The sequence below is a fragment of the Cynocephalus volans genome, chromosome 3, assembly GCF_027409185.1.
Source record: "Cynocephalus volans isolate mCynVol1 chromosome 3, mCynVol1.pri, whole genome shotgun sequence".
Taxonomy (NCBI): Eukaryota; Metazoa; Chordata; class Mammalia; order Dermoptera; family Cynocephalidae; genus Cynocephalus; species Cynocephalus volans.
The window spans coordinates 42,362,287-42,386,360 of NC_084462.1; the positions used below are offsets into that span (position 1 = coordinate 42,362,287).

General features: G+C 39.3%; 2 protein-coding genes across 3 annotated transcripts in view; both read left to right on the forward strand.

The window, feature by feature from the left end:
• Window positions 1-10,478, forward strand: part of TARS3 (threonyl-tRNA synthetase 3) — a 65,837-nt gene extending 55,359 nt beyond the window's left edge. Inside the window, exons 16-19 of one of the 2 annotated variants that reach the window (XM_063089257.1) lie at window positions 4,028-4,129; window positions 7,485-7,557; window positions 8,376-8,490; window positions 9,952-10,478. In XM_063089257.1, coding sequence (XP_062945327.1) covers window positions 4,028-4,129; window positions 7,485-7,557; window positions 8,376-8,490; window positions 9,952-10,100 — 439 coding nt within the window. In that variant the 3' untranslated portion in view covers window positions 10,101-10,478. The remainder of the gene's footprint in view (window positions 1-4,027; window positions 4,130-7,484; window positions 7,558-8,375; window positions 8,491-9,951) is intronic. The other variant, XM_063089258.1, reaches the window with a different exon arrangement.
• Window positions 10,479-12,049: 1,571 nt separating this feature from the next.
• Window positions 12,050-21,341, forward strand: TM2D3 (TM2 domain containing 3). Its single transcript, XM_063091061.1, has 5 exons — window positions 12,050-12,154; window positions 14,159-14,316; window positions 16,916-17,090; window positions 18,655-18,730; window positions 20,585-21,341. The coding sequence occupies exons 1-5, from the start codon at window positions 12,064-12,066 to the stop codon at window positions 20,748-20,750; spliced, it is 666 nt and encodes a 221-aa protein (XP_062947131.1). The 5' UTR covers window positions 12,050-12,063; the 3' UTR covers window positions 20,751-21,341.
• Window positions 21,342-24,074: the final 2,733 nt, after the last annotated feature.

The window sequence follows — 24,074 nt, forward strand, 5'->3', positions numbered from 1 at the left end:
ATTACAGTAAAAAAGGAGCCGTTTGGGCTTTATATCTCCTTGTAGGCTGAGAGGTCGTAGATTAGCCAAGAGGCACCCCAGAGGAGTAGATGGGGGGGTTGGTCTGAGAGGATCTCGTGCTGAGGGTGAGAAAGAGGAGAAGTCCCAGTAGAAAGCGGGAATAACAAGAGGTGTCCCTGTTGTTGCTCTGCCCCCTCAGACAGAGGGCAGCCACCGGTACGAGGGCATCCCCTGTAACTGGGGCAGGAGAGGGGTCTTCTTGGCCAGGCGCCTGGTCTTTCGAGCAGGACTGTAGTCGTAGACAGAGGATCAAGAAAACCCATAGGGGTAGATGGGAAAGACTCCCCTAACTCACCCCAAATGAGGCTGATGGTGGATTTGTCGGTCTGAAGTGGCGAGGTGAAGACGAGAGAGTCCCTGGGGCACCCGGTCGGGCAGGTCCGGGAAGGGTGGCCGAGAGCCGGTCCACCCAAGAGGGGATTGGCTGACAGTCCGGCCAAGACCCTTCCCAGGTTACAGCACCAAAATGAAAGAAAATGAGCCAAAATGCCAGGTACCATTCAGGCTTTATTAAAGGAGGAAAAACCTGCCGGGCTGCACTGAAAATGGTGGGGGCAGGCAGCTAGGAGGAGTACATATGCTTATATGGATTGGTGGGCGTGAAAAATGCAGGCGGGGAGGGGAAGGGGGTGCTGGTGTGTGGGATCAGGTCCACTATTGGTGTGGGTGTGGTGGGTAGGGGGGACGCAGTCAAGATGGGAGGTACCTCCAGGCAGGAGGGGAAGGGTCCTTTGGGAAACCACGAGGTAGAGGTTTTTCTTTGTTTGAAGAAACCACGAGGTAGGGTAAAAAACTTGCGGCCATTTTGTACTCAGTATGGCGCCAGTCATGCCCATGATGACATCAGTCGTATCCAAGGTGATGTGACCGCATCCAAGATGGCGCGGGCCATGTCCAAGATCTATCAGTACTATATTAAATAAGAGAAGAGGGCTGCAAGTGGACACTCTTGCCTTATACCCAGTCTTAGGAAGAAAGCATACAGTGTTTCACATTTACAAATAACATTAAGTATAATGTTATTTGTAGGTCTTTTGTAGATGCTCTTTGTCAAGTTAAAGAAGTCCCCCTCTATTCCTAGTTTTCTAAGAGTTTTAATCATGAATGAATATGAAATTTTGTTAAATTATTTTTATACATCAGTTTCTATGATCATGTGATTTTTCATCGTTAGCTTGTTAAAATGGTGGATTGCATTGATTTAGAATATTGAAACCAGCCTTGTATTGCTGGGATAAAACCTACTTTGTTGTGATGTGTCATTGTTTTTATATATTAATGGATTTGACCTCCTAATAGTTTGTAAAGAATGTTTGCATGTATGTTTATGTGGTATATTGCTCTGTAGTTTTTGTTTTTTTTCCTTATACTGTCTTTGACTGGTTTTAGTATCTGAGTAATGCTGGCCTCATAAAATGTGTTGGGAATTCTGGCAGAGATTATGTAGTATTGGTGTTATTTCTTCAAATTTTTGGTGGAATTTGCCATTGAAACCCTTCAGTACTGGAGGTTTACTTTCGGGAAGATTTTAAGCTTTGAATTCATTTTCTTTAATAGATAGAGGATATTCAAGTTGTATATTTCTTCTTGGTTAAGTTCAGGTAATTTGTGCTTTTCAACAAATTGACGCATTTCATCTAAGTTGTCAAATTTATATGTATAGAATTATGCTTTTAATTTTTGTAGTCCTGCAGTGATACCTCCTTTCATTCATAATATTAGTAATACATGTCTTTTTTCTTTTTCCTTTGTAAGTTTGGCTAGAGATTTATCAATTGTATAGATCTTTTCAAAGAAATTACTTTTAATTTCATTGATTTTCTCTATTGTTTTTGTTCTCAGTTTTACTGATTTCTGCTCTTTATTACTTCCTTTTGCCTGCTTTGGGTTTATTTGGCTTTTATTTTTCTGATTTCTTAAGCATGTGGAAGAGAAACAGATCAGCCAAGCTAGCCATTCATCCGACTTAGGTATTGTGTGGAAAATGGAGAGTAGGAGAGCAAAAGTGGAAGCAGTGATCTGTAGAGCAGATGAGAGGTGACGGAACTCAGAACCAGGTGGTAGTAACAGATGAACAGAGTGCAGGTGTTTGGGGTGTATTTTGGAGGAAGAACTGATACAGTTTGTTCAGGCTTAGCTATGAGGGGAGAAGAGAGAGAAGCATCAAGTTCATCACCGTGATCAAGTAAGGGTTTCTCCTAAGAAAGCAAGGGAGGCTGGGCATTGAGAAATGTGTTATTGTCACTCATTACACACACATTACACACTCATTACAGTGCAGAAAGGCATTGGGTAAAATTTAACATTCACTCCTGTGAAGTTAATGGAATGAAATCTCCTTATTATGATAAAAAACATTTATCTGAAAACAACAATAGCATCTTAACGTAGGAAGAAAGTGAATATGCCTACTATTTGTTCTGTTACTCAGAATTATTCTGGAGTGCAAATATTTGAAAGAAAGACATTAAATTATCATTATTTGTAGATGTGAAAATGTCTAGAAATCCAGGAGAATGAAATGGAGAATAATTGGAACTAATAATAAAGCAAGGTAAAAATAGAAAAATCATTTTGTTTTCATATATATTAGCAATAACCTGTTAGGAAATGCAATGGGGAAAAAAATTGCAGAAGCAACAGCAACAACAACAAAAATATCTAGGAATAAATTTAACAATAAATATAAATGTCATATTTATATAAAGTATACACCATTAAATTTTATCAAAAGCCATAAAGAAAGAGTTGTTTAAATGAAGATTCATGCCATACTCTTGGAATGGGAAGAATCAACATTGCAGAGGTAGTAATTCTCTTCAGGTTTATCTATAAATCTAATATACCAAATATGCTGGGATTATTTTGGGGAAGCTTGACATTTATTCTCATGTTTGTCTGATAGCATAGATGTGTAAGCATAGTTTACATCACTATTTGCCCTACTTAAGGATAGACCTGATTAAAATAAATGATGGTACAGAGATGTGTGGATACCTAGGGGCCCCATGAAAAGGTTATCCTGCTTCTCTTTCCTTTCCAACACAAAAACAGCATTATGTAATGTTCAGGAATATTTCATATAGTGTCAGTTTGTGAGGTGAATGATTTCTTCATATATCTGCACAGGACTGGACTCAAGCTGCCCACCCCCACCCCAAACTTTTTGGGGGGTCTAGACAGAGGATTTTGCCTGAAGTTAGTTTATAATGGCTCTTAGCAGAGCAGAAATGATTGGCAGTGATGATATCCAGTTATAATATTTGAAATGGATTTAATGAATGGGTCTCTGTGTTTGTTTGTTTTTTTGTGTGTGTGTTTTTTAGTAGTCATTAGCTGGTACAATTTTAGATAAAAATTTCTTGTAAGAACTTTGTAATTGTTATCTATTACATTAGTTGCAGTAAAATGAAATGTATCTTTCTGGAAAATGCTTGTACAGACCTTGGGATGCCTACCTCATTACAATTCATGGCCATCATTTGCATTTCCCTTTTTTCATGAAGGAGAGGAGGGTGTCATTAAATGTCAGATGCGTGTCATGAGGGCCCAAGGTCTGTAAAGGGCGTTTGACTGGTGGACTTCTAGAACAAATATCAGGAACATTTTGAAAAGTGAGGTTAACAAAGGGGGAGATAGTGGCAGGAATGGTGTGTATTTAAATCAAATAAGATTAACTGAGAGTTGACATTTTGTGAAGATGAGAGGGTATGTGGGAATTTAATATACTATTCCGTCTACATTAGTGTATATTTTCAATGTTCTCTAATAAAAAGTTTTAAAAATAAAAAATTAGCAAAGTAGTCTTTTGTTTTGAGAAAACAAGTCAGTCACTCAAATAATGTTAATGGAGAGATATACAAAAATACTAACCTAAATCTATAGTCAAAATTAAATATAAGGTAAGAAGATAAAGTTATTATCTGATCTTAAGAAAAAAGTTTAATGTATAATTTTTATTTTTTAGTAAGGATGGGGATGATAAGAGACCTGTGATCATTCATCGAGCCATTTTGGGATCAGTGGAAAGAATGATAGCCATTCTCTCAGAAAACTATGGAGGGAAATGGTGAGTGATACAGAAGAGAAGAGTGTTATGTCTCTTGTTCTTATCAGTCATGTCTAATGAGAGAAGATATATAGGAAAAAATTGGCAGTTCCTGCCTTATAATTAGCAACTATCCAAACAGCTATTAAAGAATTTTTATTCCATTTGCCAGATCAGAAAACAAAGGCTGAGTGACATGAAATTGTAGCACTTACCTTTTTGGGAACTCAATAATATCAAAGAGTTATCTTCTCACCTATCTCAAGCCCTTCAAAGATTTATTTACCCTCTGGAAAACATATGGCCCACACTACTAGGTGCCTCCTGCCCCACTGCCATTCCCCCTTCAACCCATGTCGCTTACCTCCAGGGGTCCCTGCGATATTGACCGAGGAAGAAAACATATGAACCTGATCCATAAATGGCCTGAACAATATGCTGGCACAAACCCAAAGAGAACAGCTCCAGCAGCACAGCCCACTGAGGGATGGCAGTGGGGAAGGGAAGTAACTTGAGTGCAGAATTTTAATGGTGTATCTTGTAATCCTCTTTGCCTAGAAGGAAAAATGGCCAGAGGTATGGAATTACACTGATATGAGGCTCTGGTTACTGCTCTGGCCACAAAGTCAGAGATTTAGCAGTAATTAGGTTGAAAAATAAATGACAGATAGATTTCAGGAAGAGGAATGTGGATGATGGCTCAGAATGGGCCATGAAGGCCACGAAGGTAGTATTGCCCCCCCCGAAAGGCCCTCACTGTTGAGGACTTTTTCAACATTCAGATAAAAGAGGACTCATTCTGTTGTTATCATCAGCTTGTTTTCCCCTGGCAACTGCTCAGTGGTTCATGAACAGAGTGGCCACTAGGAATGTGCATGGCTCGATGACATGGACTCTCCCTTAGTAAGTTCCTTCTGGCTACTGAGGACTCAGTTTACCGTCAGTAGTGATCAGTCCTGATCCCCAGTGTGGCACCGTAACCAGGGGCAACAGCCAGCTGTTTTGTGGTGGTTGATTACATCGGATATCAACTAGATTTTGCTTTGTTCTTTCAGTCAGGCTTCTGCCATCCGTGCCATGTATGTACTTAATGAGACTTTTTTGCTGTCAGAAACACAACAATGGTTCTGACTATGGAAGTAGTTTTATAGCAAAGAAGTAAGGCACTGAGCTGACAGTACGAGATTCACTACTATCACCGTGCACTCAGAAATAGCTGGCCTTACTAGCTGCTACAGCACCAGCTGGCAGATAACATCTTGTGACGTTGCAAGTGGAAATACCACAAACCAGCAACCACTTGTGAAATTTTTGCCTCCCATTCCATTTTTAAGAAGTTGAGTGAGCATCTTCTCATGCAGTTTAGTTCTCTCTTCAGAATCTATTGCCCCCACTGCTACTATTGCTGGGCACAGTCCTTATAACTCTGGGCACTGGATGCTACTGCTAGGGTCACTGCCACAGGTTCCTCTGAAAGCTCTGTGTCTTTGTATCACCCTTACCAGAATGGATTCCATGTGTTGCCTCCTTCTGTGTGCCACTCTGTTCCAAGTCAACATGTCATGCTTGTACATCTGCTTGGCAGAACCAGGATCATGTGCATGCATGCTGGCATTTGTGTCTGGGGACGCTGGGGAAGCAAATTTCTGAGCCGGAAACATAACGTGGGAAGTTTTTCAAACACAGGGTCTTCCAAAGGTCCTAGGTAGCTGGAGAGTCTGTGTATATCCCTGATAGTTTATTTGGGGTCTTGGAGAAATATACTGACATGTCATGGAGTTTCCAAGCTGGTAAAGTTACAGATAAGCCAGAAATATAGGTATGAATATGTATGCTACCTAAGTATGAGTTAAAACATTTGTTGGTTTTGTTTTAAATGGTGTAACATAGGTGAGAGATGGTGGTGTGTTGTGTCTTGCACTAGAGTTTAGTGATAAAAGTGGAAAAAAAACAAAAAACAACTAAAGAGAACTAGTGGACGGGAGCCTGGAGAAGGAGCCAGTGGGCTGGGTGCACCGTCCTTTGCCACGGGGACTCAGGGCCTGCTCCTGCACCTTGTACCTCAAGACACCAGATGTCTGCAGGCCTCTGGAGGAAATCTCTACTAAAAGTAGAAATGGTTCAAATGTGGCTCCCTGGGGGGAGTGGGGCAGGCGATGGGTGAGACAGCTCAAAGGAAATATTTACTTCTCATTTTATACAAGGTGTTTCTGTGTTTTACCATATATATTATTTCTTTTATCATGTATTGTTTTATTTTTGTCATTAAAATAAATATTGAAATGTGTACATTCACAAAGTACCATCTGGGGATAGTCTCTGCTGCATTTTCTTCCATCTTCAAACCGAATACTCATCATGACATAGGAAAAGGCAGACATCAAACATTGCTTATACCCACCCTTCCATCTTTTAAAAGAAAATTATATTTTGAGATAATTGCAGGTTCACATGTAGTGGTAAGAAATAATACAGAGAGTTCCAGCATAGCCTTTATCCGGTTTTCCCCACTGGTAACATCTTGCAAAAGTATGTGCAGTATGATGACCAGGAAAGAAGACATTGATACAGTCCACCACCTTGTTCAGACTTCACCAGTTTCTCATGCACTCATCTGTGTGTATGTGTGTATTTAGTTCTTTAAGATTTTTTTGCCTTGTATACATCGAGCAACCACCACCAGTCAAGTTATGGAACAGTTGGCCACTTGTAAAAATTCTCATGCTGCCTTTTATTGCCACACATGCCCTATCCCAGTCCTGTCCCCTAGTCTGACAATCACAAATTTTTACTCCGTCTCCATCATTTTGTCATTTCAAGAATGTTACATAAATGGAACCATACAGTACACAGACTTTTGAGATTGGCTGTTTTGCACTCAGGGGAATTCCCTTGAGATCCATCCTTGTTATTTCGAGTATCAATAGTTGGTTCCTTTTTATTGCTGATACTCTTCCATGGTGTGGACGCACCACAGTTTGACTGTTCACCTGCTGAAGGACATTTGGGGTGTTTCCAGTTTGGGGGTATTATACATAAAGCTGCTGTGAGCATTAGTGTACAGGATTTTGTGTGAACATATGTTTTCATTTCTCTGGGACAAATGCCCAGGAGTGCAATTGCTGGGTTATATGGTCATTGCATGTTCAGCCTTCATCTGTCTGCCAACCCCTTCTCCCCTCCCTTTTCTTAGAATTACAAATTGTCCCTTTTGTCTACTGCCTTTTAGCTCTCAATATAGTTTGGTTTGCTTCCACACCATTCCACCAAAACTGCTCTCTTATGAAGTCTTTTAAAAAAATTTTTGGTTATTTTTTAATCACATAATAACTGGTCATTATTAGACTTGAAAATACATATTTTCCATATTTTCCAGGCCTTTCTGGCTGTCTCCTCGTCAGGTATTGATTATCCCTGTGGGGCCAACTTGTGAAGAATATGCACTCCAGGTAAAATAAAAGACACTTAAAGTATGCAGTCATCTTGCATGAGTTCTATGTCAGTCATTGACCTGAAATGTCATTCATGCTTTAAAATATTGCATAACTAACACATTAATTTAACAACTTGTGTTTTCAGGAATTGGGAGTAACACATGAATCATGTCTATGTAGCTGTATCAGAACTATTTTATTTCTTAATGTTTTTGAGAAATTGGTATTTTAAAACATCTCATAATTAAATTATCCTTTTCCACATGGCTCTGTTAGGGAAGAATACTCTATTTCTGTTGCTGTATAACAAGTTATGCCAAAATTTAGCAGCTTAAACAACAAACATTTATTATCTCATAGTTGCTGTGAGTCAGGAACTGGGGAGCAGTGTAGCTGGTTGGTTCTGGCACAGGGTGTCTCATGAGGCTGCAGTCAGGCTGTTGGCCAGGGCTGTGTCCGCAGGGCTCACTCACAGAACTGGTGGATACTTTGGCTCCTTAGCATGTGGGCTTCTTCATAGGTTGCCTGAATGTCCTCACAGCATGGCAGCTGGCTTCCCCCAGCACAAGTGACCTAAGAGAGATGGAAGCTGCACTCTTATAGACGAGTCTCAGAAATGATATGCCATCACTTCCACCCTTCTCTGTGGTCACACAGGTACAATGTGTGGTCACTGTAGATACACATACACACAGGTGCAGTCTATGGTCACTCTGATACAACATGGGGGAGCTACTCGAGGCATGAATACCAGGAGGTAGGAACATTGGGCATCCCTTGGAGGCCAGCTATCATAAATAATGTAATAAAAAAAGTGTTTGATTTTCTTCTAGGTATCCAATGAATTTTTTGAGGAAGGATTCATGGCTGATGTTGACTTAGATCATAGTTGTACACTAAATAAGAAAATACGGAATGCTCAGCTGGCTCAGTATAATTTTATTTTGGGTAATTTAAGTTTGTATATATTTTTCTAAGTGCCTGTTTTTTTTTTTTTTCACTTTAATTCCAAAAAACAAAATAAGGAATATGGTACAGTTACTTGATTATCACAATTTGTCTGTTTAATACTTATACACAAAAAAAGAGTATGTGGTGTTCCTGAGTTAGCTGTCCCTAGGTACTCTTTGTTATTTGCTATAAGAAGAGTTATAAAGTTTCACATGAATCCTTTGGTATAGTAGTACTAGCAATTATTAATATTGCAAATGAACAATGAAAAAAATGTGAAAATGACCCCTTCAGTAGTATTATACTCCTTATATTTCAGCCTGAGTGGCCTGAAATATTTTCCTTTGCTTTTCTGGTTTATTAGGAATCTTTGGGAATAAACTAATAGATGGAAGAGATTCCACATTTAAAATTATTTTAAAAAACATAATTTACGTGAAAAAATAAAATGTCCTTGAGGCTCATAATTGGATGCAGAATCTAAAATTTTGACTTTAAAAATGATCCCCGGGCCGACCCCGTGGCGCACTCGGGAGAGTGCGGCGCTGGGAGCGCAGCAGTGCTCCGCCACGGGTTCGGATCCTATATAGGGATGGCCCGTGCACTCACTGGCTGAGCGCGGTGCGGCCGGTCACAAAAAAAAAAAAAAGATCCCCAAATCAAGAGAAACTGACATTGATATGATTGCAGGTGTAATACTATTATCTCCTGGAAGCGGAAAAAGTTTGTAGAAGGCAAGATAAATATGTACAGAGTTGTCCTATTGACAGTCTTTCATTGATAATGTTTGACTCTTTAGTAGGTATTGTGGTATTTCTACCAGGCTTCTTGTGGTGGTAGAAATCTCAATTAGCTTAGACAGAGATGGAATTTATTGGAAGGGTACTAGCATATCCCATGACAGGAAAGGTAGAATTAAATAGCCAAACCAAGAGTAACCAGGAGTTCAACCCTTACCAGGACTATTTCTTCCCATTTCTGGCTCCTGTTTTGCTCTGGTTCTTCATGCTTTTCTTGAATATCTACTTTATCTCACTTATCTGTGGACTAGTTTCTTCCACGTGGCAAGAAACATCACTGCAGGTTTCTGCATTGTCTCACAATATGGGTCACTGGAGAAAAACATTTTACCCACATTCCAGAAAATTCTGGCGGCTGGCATGAGTCTGGTGTCCACCCCTTGACTCATCAAGTACGCCAGGTGGAGTCAGGGGATCTGTCAGAGCTCCCTGCTCCCATTTGTACCCCAAGACCACAACAGCTGTTTTCTCACATGGGCAATAGAGAGGTGGGAATAGAAGTCATTTCTTCCCTCAAGAAACTTAACAATCAGAGGATGAACCTAATGGATATTAGTGATTAATAGTGAAGAAAAACTCAGTAAGACATGTCACGTAACTGTTGACTTAATGTTTAGTAAATTGTTGATTTAAAATATGTTTATTTTCCCTTCTACAGTGGTTGGAGAAAAGGAAAAGATAAATAATGCTGTAAATGTTCGGACAAGAGACAACAAAATTCATGGAGAGATTTTGGTAACTTCTGCCATTGCTAAATTAAAGAATCTCAAGAAATCACGTACACTACATGCTGAGGAAGACTTTTGAAGCCCTTTCCTTGTAGTTGCTCCTATGTAACTTTGTTTTGACATTTGGAAATGTATTTTTCTTAACTAGTTAACATATTGGTACTTTGAAGAACTTTGGACCCACTGATGGGTCTGCTTGTGGCCTAGTTAGAAAAGGGAACAATGAACGAGTAGCTGGTATATATACAACATTCAGTTCAGTAGTGTGCTCTGAGGACAATAAGAGGATCAACTTGGGAAACGTTCAAGCAGTCAATGCCTTGAGTGACTTAAATGGGGAAACATTATTCTTTGAAAGAAGGAAACACTAGGAAATAAGGACTGTGGCTTGTTATTGCTAAGATTTGTGATTTTCAGAAGATGGGCTTCAAATAAAAGTCTGCAAAGCTTTTTTGAATATAGAGGAAAATGTTCTTTTCTAATAATGTCTCAGGTATTTTTATGGCTGTTTTACTAAAATTCACATTGAAACTTTATCTACAAAATTGGAATTATTACTTAACTAATCAACAACCACAAAAGAAGCAGCTAGTACTAAATATTACGTTACTGACAAAGGACTCTGAATCTCAAAGAAATTCAGTCTTGTGGAATGTGTCGTTTGCACTATAGATTTTTAATTTTAATGCTTCTAATTCATAATTGATCCTTGTTCATCTTTAGAAAAAAATTAATTCCCAAATAAAATGGATCACACAGTGTTTCAGGCATGAGCTATATACCACAGTAAACTGCTCACCTAGAGTTAAATTACTTTTTTGATGGGATGACATTCCACTGATGTATAAACACAACTAGATTTCAGATTTTAACTGAGAGGAGTACTTTACTTGCTCAGCAAGAAGTATTTGAGTGTTTATTTGGCTAGGTAGAATGTAAAATAAACCTAGGACATGATTTCTCTTTTCTACATACTCATCATTCAGTTAGCTTCCTAAAGGAAGTGAACAGTGAAACAGCTGGTGTTATATATCAGTCCTGTGTAGTAGTATAAGGTGCGGGTTGTGTGATATAATTTTTAAAGCTAACATTTACTGAGTGCTTACTCTGTGCCAGGCAACGTTCTATGTATTTACTTCCTCAAACGTGCAAATGAGGGAGTGGAGTCAGAAGATCCCTTCATGATCTTGCGGCAGGCGGGTGGAAGACAGCACAGTACGAAGTATGCTGCAATGGAAATAGACACAGGTTGCCATGAGCACGCAGGGAGCCTGGCGGCCTGGGCTATGGGCTGTGGCTCCCCTCTGAGACTGACCCTCTCCAGGGAGCGGCTGTGCTTTGGATCCTCCTTTCACATCCCAGCACCTGGGGCCTGTGTTTGATAGTACCGCCTGCTCTTAAGGAGCCAGCACTGGACCTGAGGGGAGTGGGGCCCTCGGGCGCCTGTCACTCCTCGGGGCTGCATCCCATGCTGTGTTTGGGCCAGCGTCTTCATTTGTAAATAAGTACTTAAATATGAAATTAAATGTGATGTCATCAAAACCTTTGCACGGTTTCTAGTACGCAGTAGCAATTTTTATGTCCAAACATACATATTGAGCCGGCTGGCTGGCTCACTTGGTTACAGCGTGATGCTAACACCATGGTCAAGGATTCGGATCGCCATACCGGCCACCCAAGATTAATAAAATAATAATACACATATGCACCCACGAAAAATGTGCCCGTCTCTGCTTTCGGTCACTTCAGGCTTGAGTTTCGGTCCCCAGGTGACCTTGCCCGGTCTCCAGCAGTGGGAGGAGAGGGGAGCACCTCGTCAAACGGCATGGGGGGCGCTTGGCAACCGAGCAATCCCACAGGACCGACTCCCCAGCGGGCGCGGTGGCGACGAAGACCACATGGAACCCCTAAGGCGAAACACAAAGAGCCGCAGGCGCGCAGAGCCGATATGCGCCTGCGTCGCGGCTGCTCGGGTCACGCCCGGAACGCTCGCTCCCCGCGGAGCCCGTCCCTCGGCCCGGAAATGCGCGCGCGCCGGCAAGATGGCGGCTGCAGCGGGCTCGTTGCGGGGTCTGCGCCGCCTGTGCCGAGTGCTGCTCTTCCTCTCGCAATTCTACATTCTGTCGGGCGGTGGTGAGTTCGAGGCCGGGGGGTCCGCGCCGGGTCGGGCGGGGTGGCGGGCGGGCACCGGCAGCTGAGGGAAGCGTCCGGGCCGCGGGCGGCAGTGGAGGTTGTCGCGGGGAGGAGGCTGGGTGACGGGCGCGGAGCGGTGGTCGCTGCAGCCCGCGTCTGGCGCGTCCTGGCTTCTGGGTCGGGGAAACAGAACTGGATGATGCCACTCTCTGTTTCCCGTTGCCCGTAGACCTTAGTTGGTGTGGACCCTGTTGGCGTTTCGTCCCTTAGTTTTCTGTTTTCTGGCAGTCAAGCCGTGAGGTTTTCTCGAGCAGTTATTGGCCTGGTGTAGACCCTGCGTGTTAACCGCACAAGCCAAGACTTTCATATCGCGGGGTAACGTGTTTCTCTTAATTGTAGGATCCTTAAATTTAGAGCAGTAGCAGCCTCTGGCTCAGTAAAGGGTCCGGGTCCATCACGTACATTCACAGTAGTTCCCAGGGCAGCAGGTTACTAGACGTTTTCTATTCTAGTAAATGGGTACCAGTAGCAGTTCCTTTCTCTTTTCTATTTTTCATAAAATTTCTTTTAGTATACCAAGTCACTTTACGGTTTTGAATATTTTTTATATTGTGTTTTAGATTTCGTGAATTAAGGGCAGATATACGGCCATTTTCAGTGGACAGTCTTCGTATTTGAATGCCCTTTGACGTTTTCCAGTCCTACGCTTCTTATTTCTAGCTCCTTATTTCTGTTATTTTTCCACTTCATCCATCAAGATGACCTCCCACCAGTGCTTCTTTCTCTTCAGAAAATTTCTTCTACTTCTAGAACCCTGTTCCTGAGTTGGATAGTAAAGGCTCTCCCAAGGCTGTGTGAAATGGAAAGGATCACAGAGGGACTGATCGTCAACTTGGGAGTCTAGGTCTGCATGTGCCACTGGGAGCTTGAACAAGTTATTCATCCTTCTGGGCTTTAGTTTCCTCATCTTTAAGGCTGCCTTAAGTCATTTTCACTTTGTGATTCTAAGTGTCCAGCCTCCAGCTACTTAGTAATAGGACAATGGAAAAGAAAAAGGTATTTGTAGAATTGCCCACTTAATACAGTGACTTTAAGTAGGACCAGTTGTAAGTGAGCATTAGTGTGTTTTGTTGAATGGAACTTTTGATTCTGTAGTTTCATCCCTTTAGAGTTCCTTTATTTCAATGAATTGCAACCGGCAGAGGTATTTTACTAATTCTCATTTGGATGTAAAAGACAGCAGGTACCTGAATTAAAAATGCAGATTATTTTTTAGAGAAAGCACAAGAATTTTTTGTCTGTCTTGCATGTTTTTGAAAATCCTTTTTTCTTCTCAAGAATACTTACAGTTTTGATCCTCTCTTAACTGGTTAACATATATTGCACACCTGGTTAGTTTGGCTGAAAAAAGTTACAACTTGTTGTACAAGTTAGTAAAATAGAGAATTATTTTGAGCTTTGGTAGTATAGAACTGTGAATGTTATATTAGCAAATTATGGCTTATTGAAGTACCTGTGGAGAATAATGACTGAACATTTTCTAGAGTCAGTTCTCTGAGGGTGTCAGTGACTTAAATTCCAAATTAGTGAATTCAAATGAAAAGAACATTGGATTGGAAATGGAGAGATTTGGGTTCTCGTTCCAGCTTTGCCACAGACTTCCTCTGTGATTTTACACAAACCCTACCATATCTAAGCTTCAGTTTTTCGTCTTATAAAATGGTAGATTTTTTGAGCCTCTAACTTGTACCTAGCATTTTCCATACATTAGTTGTACATGAGCACCTTTAGTTTTTATGGCCACTTGGGAGGCAGGTGTTCACACCACTGGCTAGTTGCAGAACCCCGCTTCAACTGCAGGGGTCTGTGACTCCAGATCCCTTCTTTTTCTGTGCCAGCACAGTCTTTCTTTGCTAATGATCTTGTCTCTTAACCTCAGACAGTTGTTTTCTTCTGTTCTGATCAGTATTGTGAGAGAATAAGCTTCTCTGTCACCTCTCACAGAGAGTACCGAAATCCCACCTTATGTGATGAAGTGTCCAAGCAATGGTTTGTGTAGCAGACTTCCTGCAGACTGTATAGACTGCACGACAAATTTCTCCTGTGTCTATGGGAAGCCTGTCACTTTTGACTGTACAGTGAAACCTTCTGTTACCTGTGTTGTAAGTACTGCAGATTATTTATTCTTAATAAATTCATTGTAAACCTTGACTTAAAAGTGCAGCTTAGACTTGACTATTGGGGGGAGATCCTGAAATAATTCTTTTATAACTGCCCTGTTAAGTGTATAAATATTTTTTATTATTTTATAACTGCCCTGTTAAATATATAAATAGAAATTTTAAAAGCCTGCAGTCCCTTCCATGTTAGATCTCTACTGTTCCAATTATAATGGTAACTGTCAAGCCAGTCAATGCCAGCTGGAAATGTGCTTGACAGAAATGTTGCTTTGTAGGATTTGGGGAAGATCTCAGTCTACTAGTATATCTGAAGCAGTTATAATTCCTTCAGATAAGTTCTATGTTCTTAGGAATGACAGCTAATGTGCAGAGGGTGGGAGGGGGGAGCAGATGGTAACGTCTTTTCTCTGTGGATGAGCTTTTGAAGGAGTCACTATTGCTCTGTCTGTAGTGAGAAGATGGATTCAATAAATGCTGGGATGCCTGGGTAGCACTCTAGAAAAAAATTAAGTGGAATCTCTGTCTTGTCTAAAATAAATACCAGGTAGACCAAAGATGTTATGTGAAAAATGGAACCATGAAGTACCAGAGAAAACATGAGGTAGTTTTTGTAATAATCCCAAGTGGGGAATATTTTCTAAATATGAAATAAAATTTAGAAGCCATAAAAGAAAGAATTGGTACATTTGACTACTAAGAATTAGATATTTCTGCATAACCTAAAAAAGCATAAAGGCAAAACACAAATTATAAACTAAGAAAAAGTATTTCTAACGTATGTGATGCATAATAAATACACTGATATCCATAATAAAAGCCAATGAGAAAAACATGATAGTCTTTATAGAAAAATGGTATTAGGACATGAGCAAATAGATGGTTCATAGGAAAGGAAATACAGATGGACTTTTAACATTAAAATGTGTAATTTTGTCATAATTAAATAATATTAATACATTTTTTATTTTTTATTAAAGATGTATTAGCATATTAATACATTTTTAACCTGTCAGGTTGGCAAAAATTATTTTTTTTAATTTGATAATACTGTGAGTTTGTGAGGGTAAGAGATAAATAGTCATGTCTTACTAGTGGGTAGGCAAATTGGATATCCTTTTGTAGGCAATTTATCATATGTCAGACTTATAAATGCACATCACCTTTAACCTAGCAATTCCATATGTAGAGAATTTATTTTACAGATATTATTGTACACGAATGTGAATAAGTGTGTATAAGGATATTCTCAGCTGCATTGTTCAGCAAGGCAAAAGATGCAAAAGAGGCTAAATGTTCGAGAGAGAACTATTTATGGTATACCATGTAATGGAATAAACACATTGCAGCCATTAAAAAGAAGTAGCCAGCTCTAGAGATGTGTACTGATATCTGCAAAATTAAGTGAAAAGTAGATATCAGTGGGAAAGTTAAATGTATGACATAAACTTTCCTGTGCATAGAATAGACTTTCCCTGGGAGTGCAGAGGGTAAGCAGTGCTCAACCCAGGGAGGCCAGGCCAGGCCAGGCCATTCATTATTCTTCACGCTTCTGTTGTGTCTTGAAATGTGTACCTTGTTGTATCACCTACTTTAAAAAACCCATTTATTAAAAAAAAAAAAAAAACCCGCAAAATTGTCTTCTAAATTATCACTAAAAATAAGCAGATGTTTAAAAAACACTATTGCCTAAATTGAGTGGTGCCTTACCCAGATTTGAACACTATCCATAAAAAGCAGTTTTACATTGATCAAAAAAAATTAATATGATACTTCCAGAGGTGATTGTGTGACTGTGTAAAAATGATTTTGAAAAATACATTTTGCAATAAAATGTCAAGAGGGAGTAAAAAGAATACAGAAATCCTTTCAAAGCAGAAAACAAAGTAATGAATTTATAAATTGAATTGAAAAAAATCTCTGGTCTCAAAAGCTAAGGCCAACAATGAACACTTGCTGAGTCTCTACATGTCACATGGTTCTAAGTTAGGCTACCTCTTGGCTAATCATGCAAAGTGCTTGTGGAGGTGGAAGCTGCAGTGACAGCCCTGAGGTGTCAGACCATGCTGGGAGATATTAGGGAAGATGTGGAACGTGGAGGCAAGACAATGGACTATGCTATCAGGGGTCTTGAAAAGCCGCCTAACTTGCGGCTCAGTCACCTTCAACAGAGGAACTCATCTCTTCCTTCCAGCTATCTGTAACTATGACTTTATAAAATCAATTTCCCTTTTTTCTGTGTTGCAAAAGTACACATACTCATTATGAAAAATTTAGCTAAGCAAAAGGTATGCAATAATCATATCAGCCTGAGATAACCTTTGCTATTTTGATGTGAATTTTTCTAGATTTCTTTCCCCTCAGGTATATATTTTTGGGTATATATTTTTATGATTATAGGATTATACCATATACATTTTTTTGGACACATATTGTTTTGGTGCCTATTCTTCTGCCACTTACTACTAGGTCCTAAATATAGTTAGGTGTTCTAGAAATTTTGTGCCATATGACTGTAGTCTTATGGTTATATTAACAAACTGCAGTATTATGATTGATTAGTTCTATGTCCTTTGGTACATAGGATCAAGACTTCAAATCCCAAAAGAACTTCATCATCAACATGACTTGCAGATTTTGCTGGCAGCTTCCTGAAACAGACTATGAGTGTTCCAGTTCCACCAGCTGCATGACAGTGTCCTGTCCTCGGCAGCGCCATATTGCCAACTGCACAGTGCGGGACCACATTCATTGCTTGGGTAAGTCAGAGTTGAAGGGAATTTGTAAGCAAAATATTTTTCTCTAAGTTTACTTAAGCGACTTTAACCAGAAATTTGAAAATTAAATTATTTAATCAGAAACATTTATCAGCAGCTTTTTAGTTGTGCCAATCCTCATTAATAAACTTAGTGAACTTTAAAAAAGCATCCAGAAAATGTACAATTTTGTTATCTTTTTAAATGTAATATTTGATAAAATGAAAAAAATATGTAAGGTATAAAGCATAATATACAGTAATTGAATTTCACATGAATTAACTAAAACAGTACCAGTACCACTGCAGCTGCCTGAGAGCTTTGTCTTCTTCTAGTTGCTCTACTTCCTCTTCTGACGTAACCACCCTTTTGAATTTTTTTCTCATCTCACTTCTTTTTTTCAATTTTCTATGGTTCTATCACATGTATGTAATAAACTATAGAATGACATATTATTCAGTAAGGTGCATTGTAGAACTGTATAAAATGTGAGGCTGTAGTCTTCTGGGACTGTTTTCCTCTCAGCATTACGGCTCTAAGATTCATCGTTGTGACTTCTCTTATTTATGTTTTTTACTTCTGTGTAATAATCTGTTGTAAGATTGCATCACAGTTTATCCTATGTATTTAGAGTATTTGCCTTTTTTTTTTTTTGCTGTTGCAGTTGCTCTCAAAATTTCTATACACTTCTGATTGCACATGTGCAGAAGTTCATCTAGCATATACTCTCCAGAGTGTGTTACTTTCCAAAATGATTTTATTAATTTACATTCCCACTGGCGGTATATAACTTCTTGATGATCCAGATCCTCTTCAACACTTGTTATCCTTAAGTTTTGTCATTTTCTTAAAGATTTCTAGAATTATTTTATATTTAGAATACTAACATTAGGTGTCCCTAAAACTCTGCCAGATTTTGAATTCTTTTTTTTTTGCTTTTTGGTATATTTTGATGAGCAGAACTTAAAAATGTAATTAGGTTATTAGTCTTTCGTAGCCCTTTTTTGTTGTTGTTTAAGAAATCTTTTCCTACCACGTTAATAACGAGTTTCCTATATTTTCTCCTAAAAGTTTTAAGTTCGGTCTTTCACATTTTAGATTTATAAATCCACCTGGAATTGCTTTTGGAAAATTCTGTGCGGTGGATTCAGCTTTACTTTTTTCCCCACATGCATAGCCAGCTGCCTGAGCTCTTTCCTGCTCATGTGTTTGTGATCTCTGTGATACATGTTGTGTTTATATGTGTGGTTCTGGGCTCTCTCTCTTTCCCTGTTGGATGATTTATCTGTCCCAGTGCCACACTTATTTACTCCTAACTTCGCCATACGTCTTGTCAGGCATCTCACGTTCTTCAAGCCATAACCGTAGCTTACCTGACTTAAGTATTAAATCTATTCTTATAAATGATAAGGACTTTCTTTGTACTAGTCAGTGTAGTAAATATTTGTTACAGTAAAGAGAGTTGACTTTAGATTTTAAATTATGAAGCCATTAGTTACAATTAAGTCTCTGTTTGAGAGTGTTTTTATACTCATGTTTCTATGGAAAGCGGTTTTCTTTTTTTAAGGTAACCGTACTTTTCCCAAAATGCTGTATTGCAATTGGACTGGAGGCTATAAGTGGTCTACTGCTTTGGCTCTAAGGTAAGCATTATTACTAATAAGTTAAAAATGCCATTTGTATTTCTTTGGAGTCAGTGGAATCTTTCAGACATTGGGCTCAGCTGAGCTTATCCTTCATGTAGATCTACCACGTGACTTTAGATGATCAGACCCGTACCTTCATGGAATTTAATGGCAGGCACGTTAGCTTTCTCCCAATATGCCATCGCATGCTAGAGATGACTTAAATGAGTCATTGAGCCAGTTAGGGTTTCCCATCCTCAACACACCTTTAGTCAGTAAAATGTGGTGGACTATTTAAAATAGGTGGGTTTATGATATATAGTTTAAATTTTAAGTAACTTTCTTATAAAAATAATACATGCTCAGTATTGAAAACTGGAAAAAATAAAGATGACAGAGAAAAATATTAAAAAATCATCTATAATTTCACCACCAAGAGATAAGTATAGACCTGTAATTCTTACATAAAAATGTGCTTGTATTTGTTAAGTCTTTTACCAGTTTTTAAAAAAATTGTACCAATTCTTCCCACCAGATGGAAGGGCAGGTGAAATCATGGTGAAACAGTTTAATTAAAAAGTTATGTAATCTACAGCTGAAATCTTAAGAGTTAGATCCTGAGACCCTGAGGCCTGTAGTGTGAAACAGGGCAGGATTTTTCAGCCTTGTCACTGTTGACATTTTGGGCCAAAGAGTTTTTGTCATGGGGCTCTCCTGTGCACAGTAGGATGTTTAGCTGCATCCTGGCCTCTACTTACTACTTGTCAGTGGCTAACCTCACCCTCACCCCCTGACCAGTTATGACAATCACAATATTTCTAGACATTGCCATATGTCCCCAGCGGGCAGAATTTCCCCTTATTGAGAACCACAGCATTAGGATTTGGGCTGGGGAAAGAGAAGGATCCTGCCTGGCAGGAAGGTGTAATTGGAAAGTAAAAGAGGAGTCTGAGATAGAAAATTAGAAATAACAAAAAGATTTGATAACTGGCCAGTCTTTGCCAGCAATGGTTCAAATTAAAACTAACAACTGACTTTTTTTAAAATAAACTTTTTAATTTGGAATTACAGAAAAGTTGCAAAGATAGAATTCCTATATACCCCTAATCCAGTTTCACCTACATTGTTATCATCTTACATTACCATGGTACATTTACAACTAACTTGTATAAATTAAGAATAGTTTTCTTCTCAGAGCTTAAAATCATTTCTTTCAAAATATTCACTGTAGATGAGGTAATGTCCAGGTTTGCTTCAGAGTACTCTGCAGTAGGGAAAGGGGAGGGTGTAGATGAAACAGGCTTGGCCACATATTGGTGATTGTTGGAGCTGGGTCATGGTACTGTTCTCTTTACTTTTTACTTTTATATGTGTTTTGAAATTTTCAATAATAAATATTGTCTCAATATTGTTAGATTTGAAGGAACCTTAGAAGTCATTAATTTCTAACACTAAATTTTTAGAGAAGAGTGACTGAAAAAATTAGATGACCTGATCCTGGTCAGTTGGATGGGTTTGGCTGCCTCAAGACTCCAGCTCCTGACTCAATCTACATTAGCGCACTTCTGGTTAGACTGGGTCACTGCTTTGTTTTGAATAAAAAGCAGTGAGATCGATTACTTTTCTTTGAAAGATAACATTACATTTCAGTACAGTTGAAAATTGTCTGTTTACTTTTGACATTTAAACAATCTTCTTGCCCGTGACTGTTTGGTAATGTAAATTTGTGAAAGAGTCATTTGTGTTCTAATTGAGGGTTAAGATAGTTTGAGGCTCTTCCACAAATAAGACTTAGCGTGGTTATTAAACCTCAGCTGGCTGCAGCTGGGGTGGAGACCATCCTATGAATTCCAGTCTGCTTTGCTATTGCAGCATCACCCTTGGTGGGTTTGGAGCAGACCGTTTCTACCTGGGCCAGTGGCGAGAAGGCCTCGGCAAACTCTTCAGCTTTGGTGGCCTGGGAATATGGACACTAATAGACGTCTTGCTAATTGGAGTTGGCTACGTTGGACCAGCAGATGGCTCTTTGTACATTTAGCTGTGGTATGTGCTTCAGAAAAGAGCAGTGCTTAGAAAAAGTCCTTTTGCCTGTGGGGGTTGATGTGGTGTGAGTAATGTGTTTGTATGTTTTAATGTACAGCATCTGTACTTTGCTTGCCTTGATGAAGGTAAAATAAAGAAATGAAACACTGAACCATGCTAATCTGGGATTCGTTTTTATTTGCCTGAAACATTTTTTTTCTATGAAAAAATTTAAACTTATTTAAGCCAGAAGGACAAATTTTGCAGTGATTTAAAGTCCATTTAATTCCTGATTTTAGTTTTGTATTGCTTAAGTCAAACTGTATCACTTGTATCTCCAGCTTGAATGTAATGTGTCTTGAAAAGTCTTTCAGCTGTGATTGCAGGAAATGGGAAGAATTTTTATTCTATTAGCTAAATAAAGTTATCTACCTAAAGATGTGTAAGCTTACCAATGTAATATCTATGTAGTATGATCTTTATATATGATTGTTTGAAGTAAACCACAGAGCTTTTGTGTCTAGTTGCTGTGATTTGAATTTCGTTAGTAATATAAAAGGTTGAAGAGTACAGAAAAATTAATAAAACTGCAAATTACTCTAAGAAATATTGTAGACCTTTCTGTATGTTCTCTATATTAAAATACAACCTTGAATAATCATAACAAGTTACCTTTATTGTTAAGAAGTAAAATGTTTATTTTTCAGGGCATTACTCAATTCCAGCAGATATAGTCATAATTGGCTGGTTTATTGACACAGTTGAAATGTATAAATGTTTTTGAGTCTTTATAGATCTGTTGTAGACCCTTTATTGGAAAAAAACAATTATTAATACAAAATGAGTTTTCCTTAAGGTTGCTTTTAAAACATTTAAAAATTTTTAGCATTTTTTTTCTTTCAAATTTGGGTATCTGAGTACTGCTTTTTAAACATCCGCATGTCTTTAATAGCCAGAAGACTGTTAACCATTCCCATGTCAGATCTAGAAACTATAAAATATCTTTTGGGAATATCCCCATAAATCTCAAGGGATAGATCATATTTTCTTCACCAGATTATTTAATTATAGATTACCTGAAGGGAGATTAAATCACTTTGGTGATAACTTGCCACTTAAGAGTGGGCTTCTTTGGAAGCACAGAATCTCTTCTGATGGGGTAGAAGTTGGTGTAGTCGAATAACACATCTAGCTCTGGTCACTAGGTGGTGCTTCCCCATTACATTTGCTTTCCTGTTCTGCTTCCAGAACATCCAATCTGAAGTTTTTTGTAGGAACTTGTCACAGCATGGGCAGCACTATAGGATGAGAGTAGCCCAGTTTGCATGGATCTTTCTCTTCGAAGGAAAACACACTTACCCATGAGACTTGATTGAAATGCCTTGTAAAGAGGTATTTCTTTAGAAGAGGACCTGTTTCTGCAGGAAGCAGCTCCTTTGCTAACTATAGTAAAAACTTCCCCTGAATCTCCTCATTTGGCTCTATGTAGAGGAGAATCTCTACAACCACACAAGGTGGAAAGTTACTAGCTGTCCATGTTCTCATGGAGGAAACATGGAGCAGCTTCCTTGACAGTTGACCATCCTTACAGCATTGAGGCCTGAGGTAAATAATGAAGCTGCAGTCTTTGAAAGGCCAAAGTGCAGAGATTCAGAATCCTCAAAAGGAGACATGAATGAACTTGTTCCAAAATTCTAAGAAGTTTACACAAGCGGTTAGCCTTGGAACCCAAAGGATATAAGCCAATCAAGAATCCTTCATCACAAGCACTTGGTGAAGCTGATGGCCTTGGAGATGGAGAACTAGCAGGAAATATAAGGAGACTTCCAAATACAGTTTAAACAAATTTATGAGGAACTCATACATAGCTAGCCCCTAAAAGAAATTGCAGAATAAAACTACACTTTCAACGGGCACTAGGGAGGGTGAGTGTGATCTTTTGTACAAATCCCATGGGCCTCTGCTGGCAGCAAAATGCCATGTTTGATTCTATTCCTGTTTTGTCTTGGTCTTTTTGGGCTGCTATAGCAAAATACCATAACAAGAAGTATGGCTTATAGACAACAGAAATTTCTCACAGTTCTGGAAGCTGGGAAGTCCAAGATCAAAGGACTGGCAGATTTGGTGTCTGATGAGAGTCTGCTTCCCATAGATGGTAACTTCTCGCTGTGTCCTCACATGGTGGGAGGGGGGAGGGTCTCCCTAGGGTCTCTTTTATAAGCGCGCTAACCTCACTCATGAGGGCTCCACCCCCACGACCTGATCATTTCCCAAAGGCCCCACCTCTTAATACCATCATCTTAGGGATCAAAATTTTAACATGAGAATTTGGGGGGAACATAAACATTCAGACCACAGCATGTGTGCCATGAGATCTGACTAAGGGATATCAGATAGGGAACCTGTTTACACAGGTGGGAAACCGTATTGGCCAACCATCCTCTACTGATGGTTCTCTGGAAATTCAGGATTTATCACTGCAGCATGCCACTTGTCATTATTTTCATCTTAAGAATCTCTACCTTGCTTGTCAGCACTCTTCCATCTTTCCCTAGTAATTCCTCACGGGGAGGTGTTATGTCATTTATTCTATCACCTTTGTCCCTAGCACAATGTCTCACTCTCATGTATTTGCTGAGTAAGTTAATGCCATGGATGTCTTGTTGGTTTTGAAGAGTTTGTTAAAGTCCAGAGTGAAAGAAAGTGAGCCGAGATGCCGGGCATGGTTCAAGCTTTATTAAAGGAAGCAAATCTGCTGGGCTGTGCTCAAAGTAGCAGGCAGCCCTTGGGCTGCCCTGAAAAGGGGACAGCACCAGGCATGGGGTTGGTAGAACTTATATAGTTCGCCAAGGGCTGGCTGATACCATCAAGGAGGGTCATTATGCTAATGTGGATGGGGTGGAGAACTGCATTCTTGCAGAAGCAAAAGGGGTTTCTGTTTAAGTCAAGAGGCTTCTGGTAAAGGGAAGGGGGGAGGGGAGGGGGGAGGTGGACAGCACCATTTTGTACTTGGGCTTGTCTAAAGTGGTGCTGGTTATGTTGCTGTTCTATTACAGAGACTGGCAGTTGAGGTGGCTGCAGGGAGACAATATATAGAAATTAGCTTTGAGTGAATATTTCTTTGTAGCACCATGTTAATCTGATTTCTGCAAACTGCCAAGGAACAACTCTGGTTTATGGTGCTTATAAATAGAAATTTTTAAGATATGCCTCAAGATTTAAAAATGTAAAAATATCTTCTCTATACCACACAACTTTATCCCTGTGCTTTTTCTTTACACTTTATGCCAGAATTGCATCTATTTTAGATACACATCAGCTAAGGAATTTGCAAATGATT

What these genes read in the sequence shown, in the direction of transcription:
- TM2D3 (XM_063091061.1), top strand. Translation starts at nt 12,064, where the DNA reads ATGGCGGCTGCAGCGGGCTCGTTGCGGGGTCTGCGCCGCCTGTGCCGA. An exon ending in AACCTTCTGTTACCTGTGTT is followed by an intron (nt 14,317 to 16,915) that starts GTAAGTACTGCA and finishes TTTGGTACATAG; the next exon opens with GATCAAGACTTCAAATCCCA. An exon ending in GGACCACATTCATTGCTTGG is followed by an intron (nt 17,091 to 18,654) that starts GTAAGTCAGAGT and finishes TCTTTTTTTAAG; the next exon opens with GTAACCGTACTTTTCCCAAA.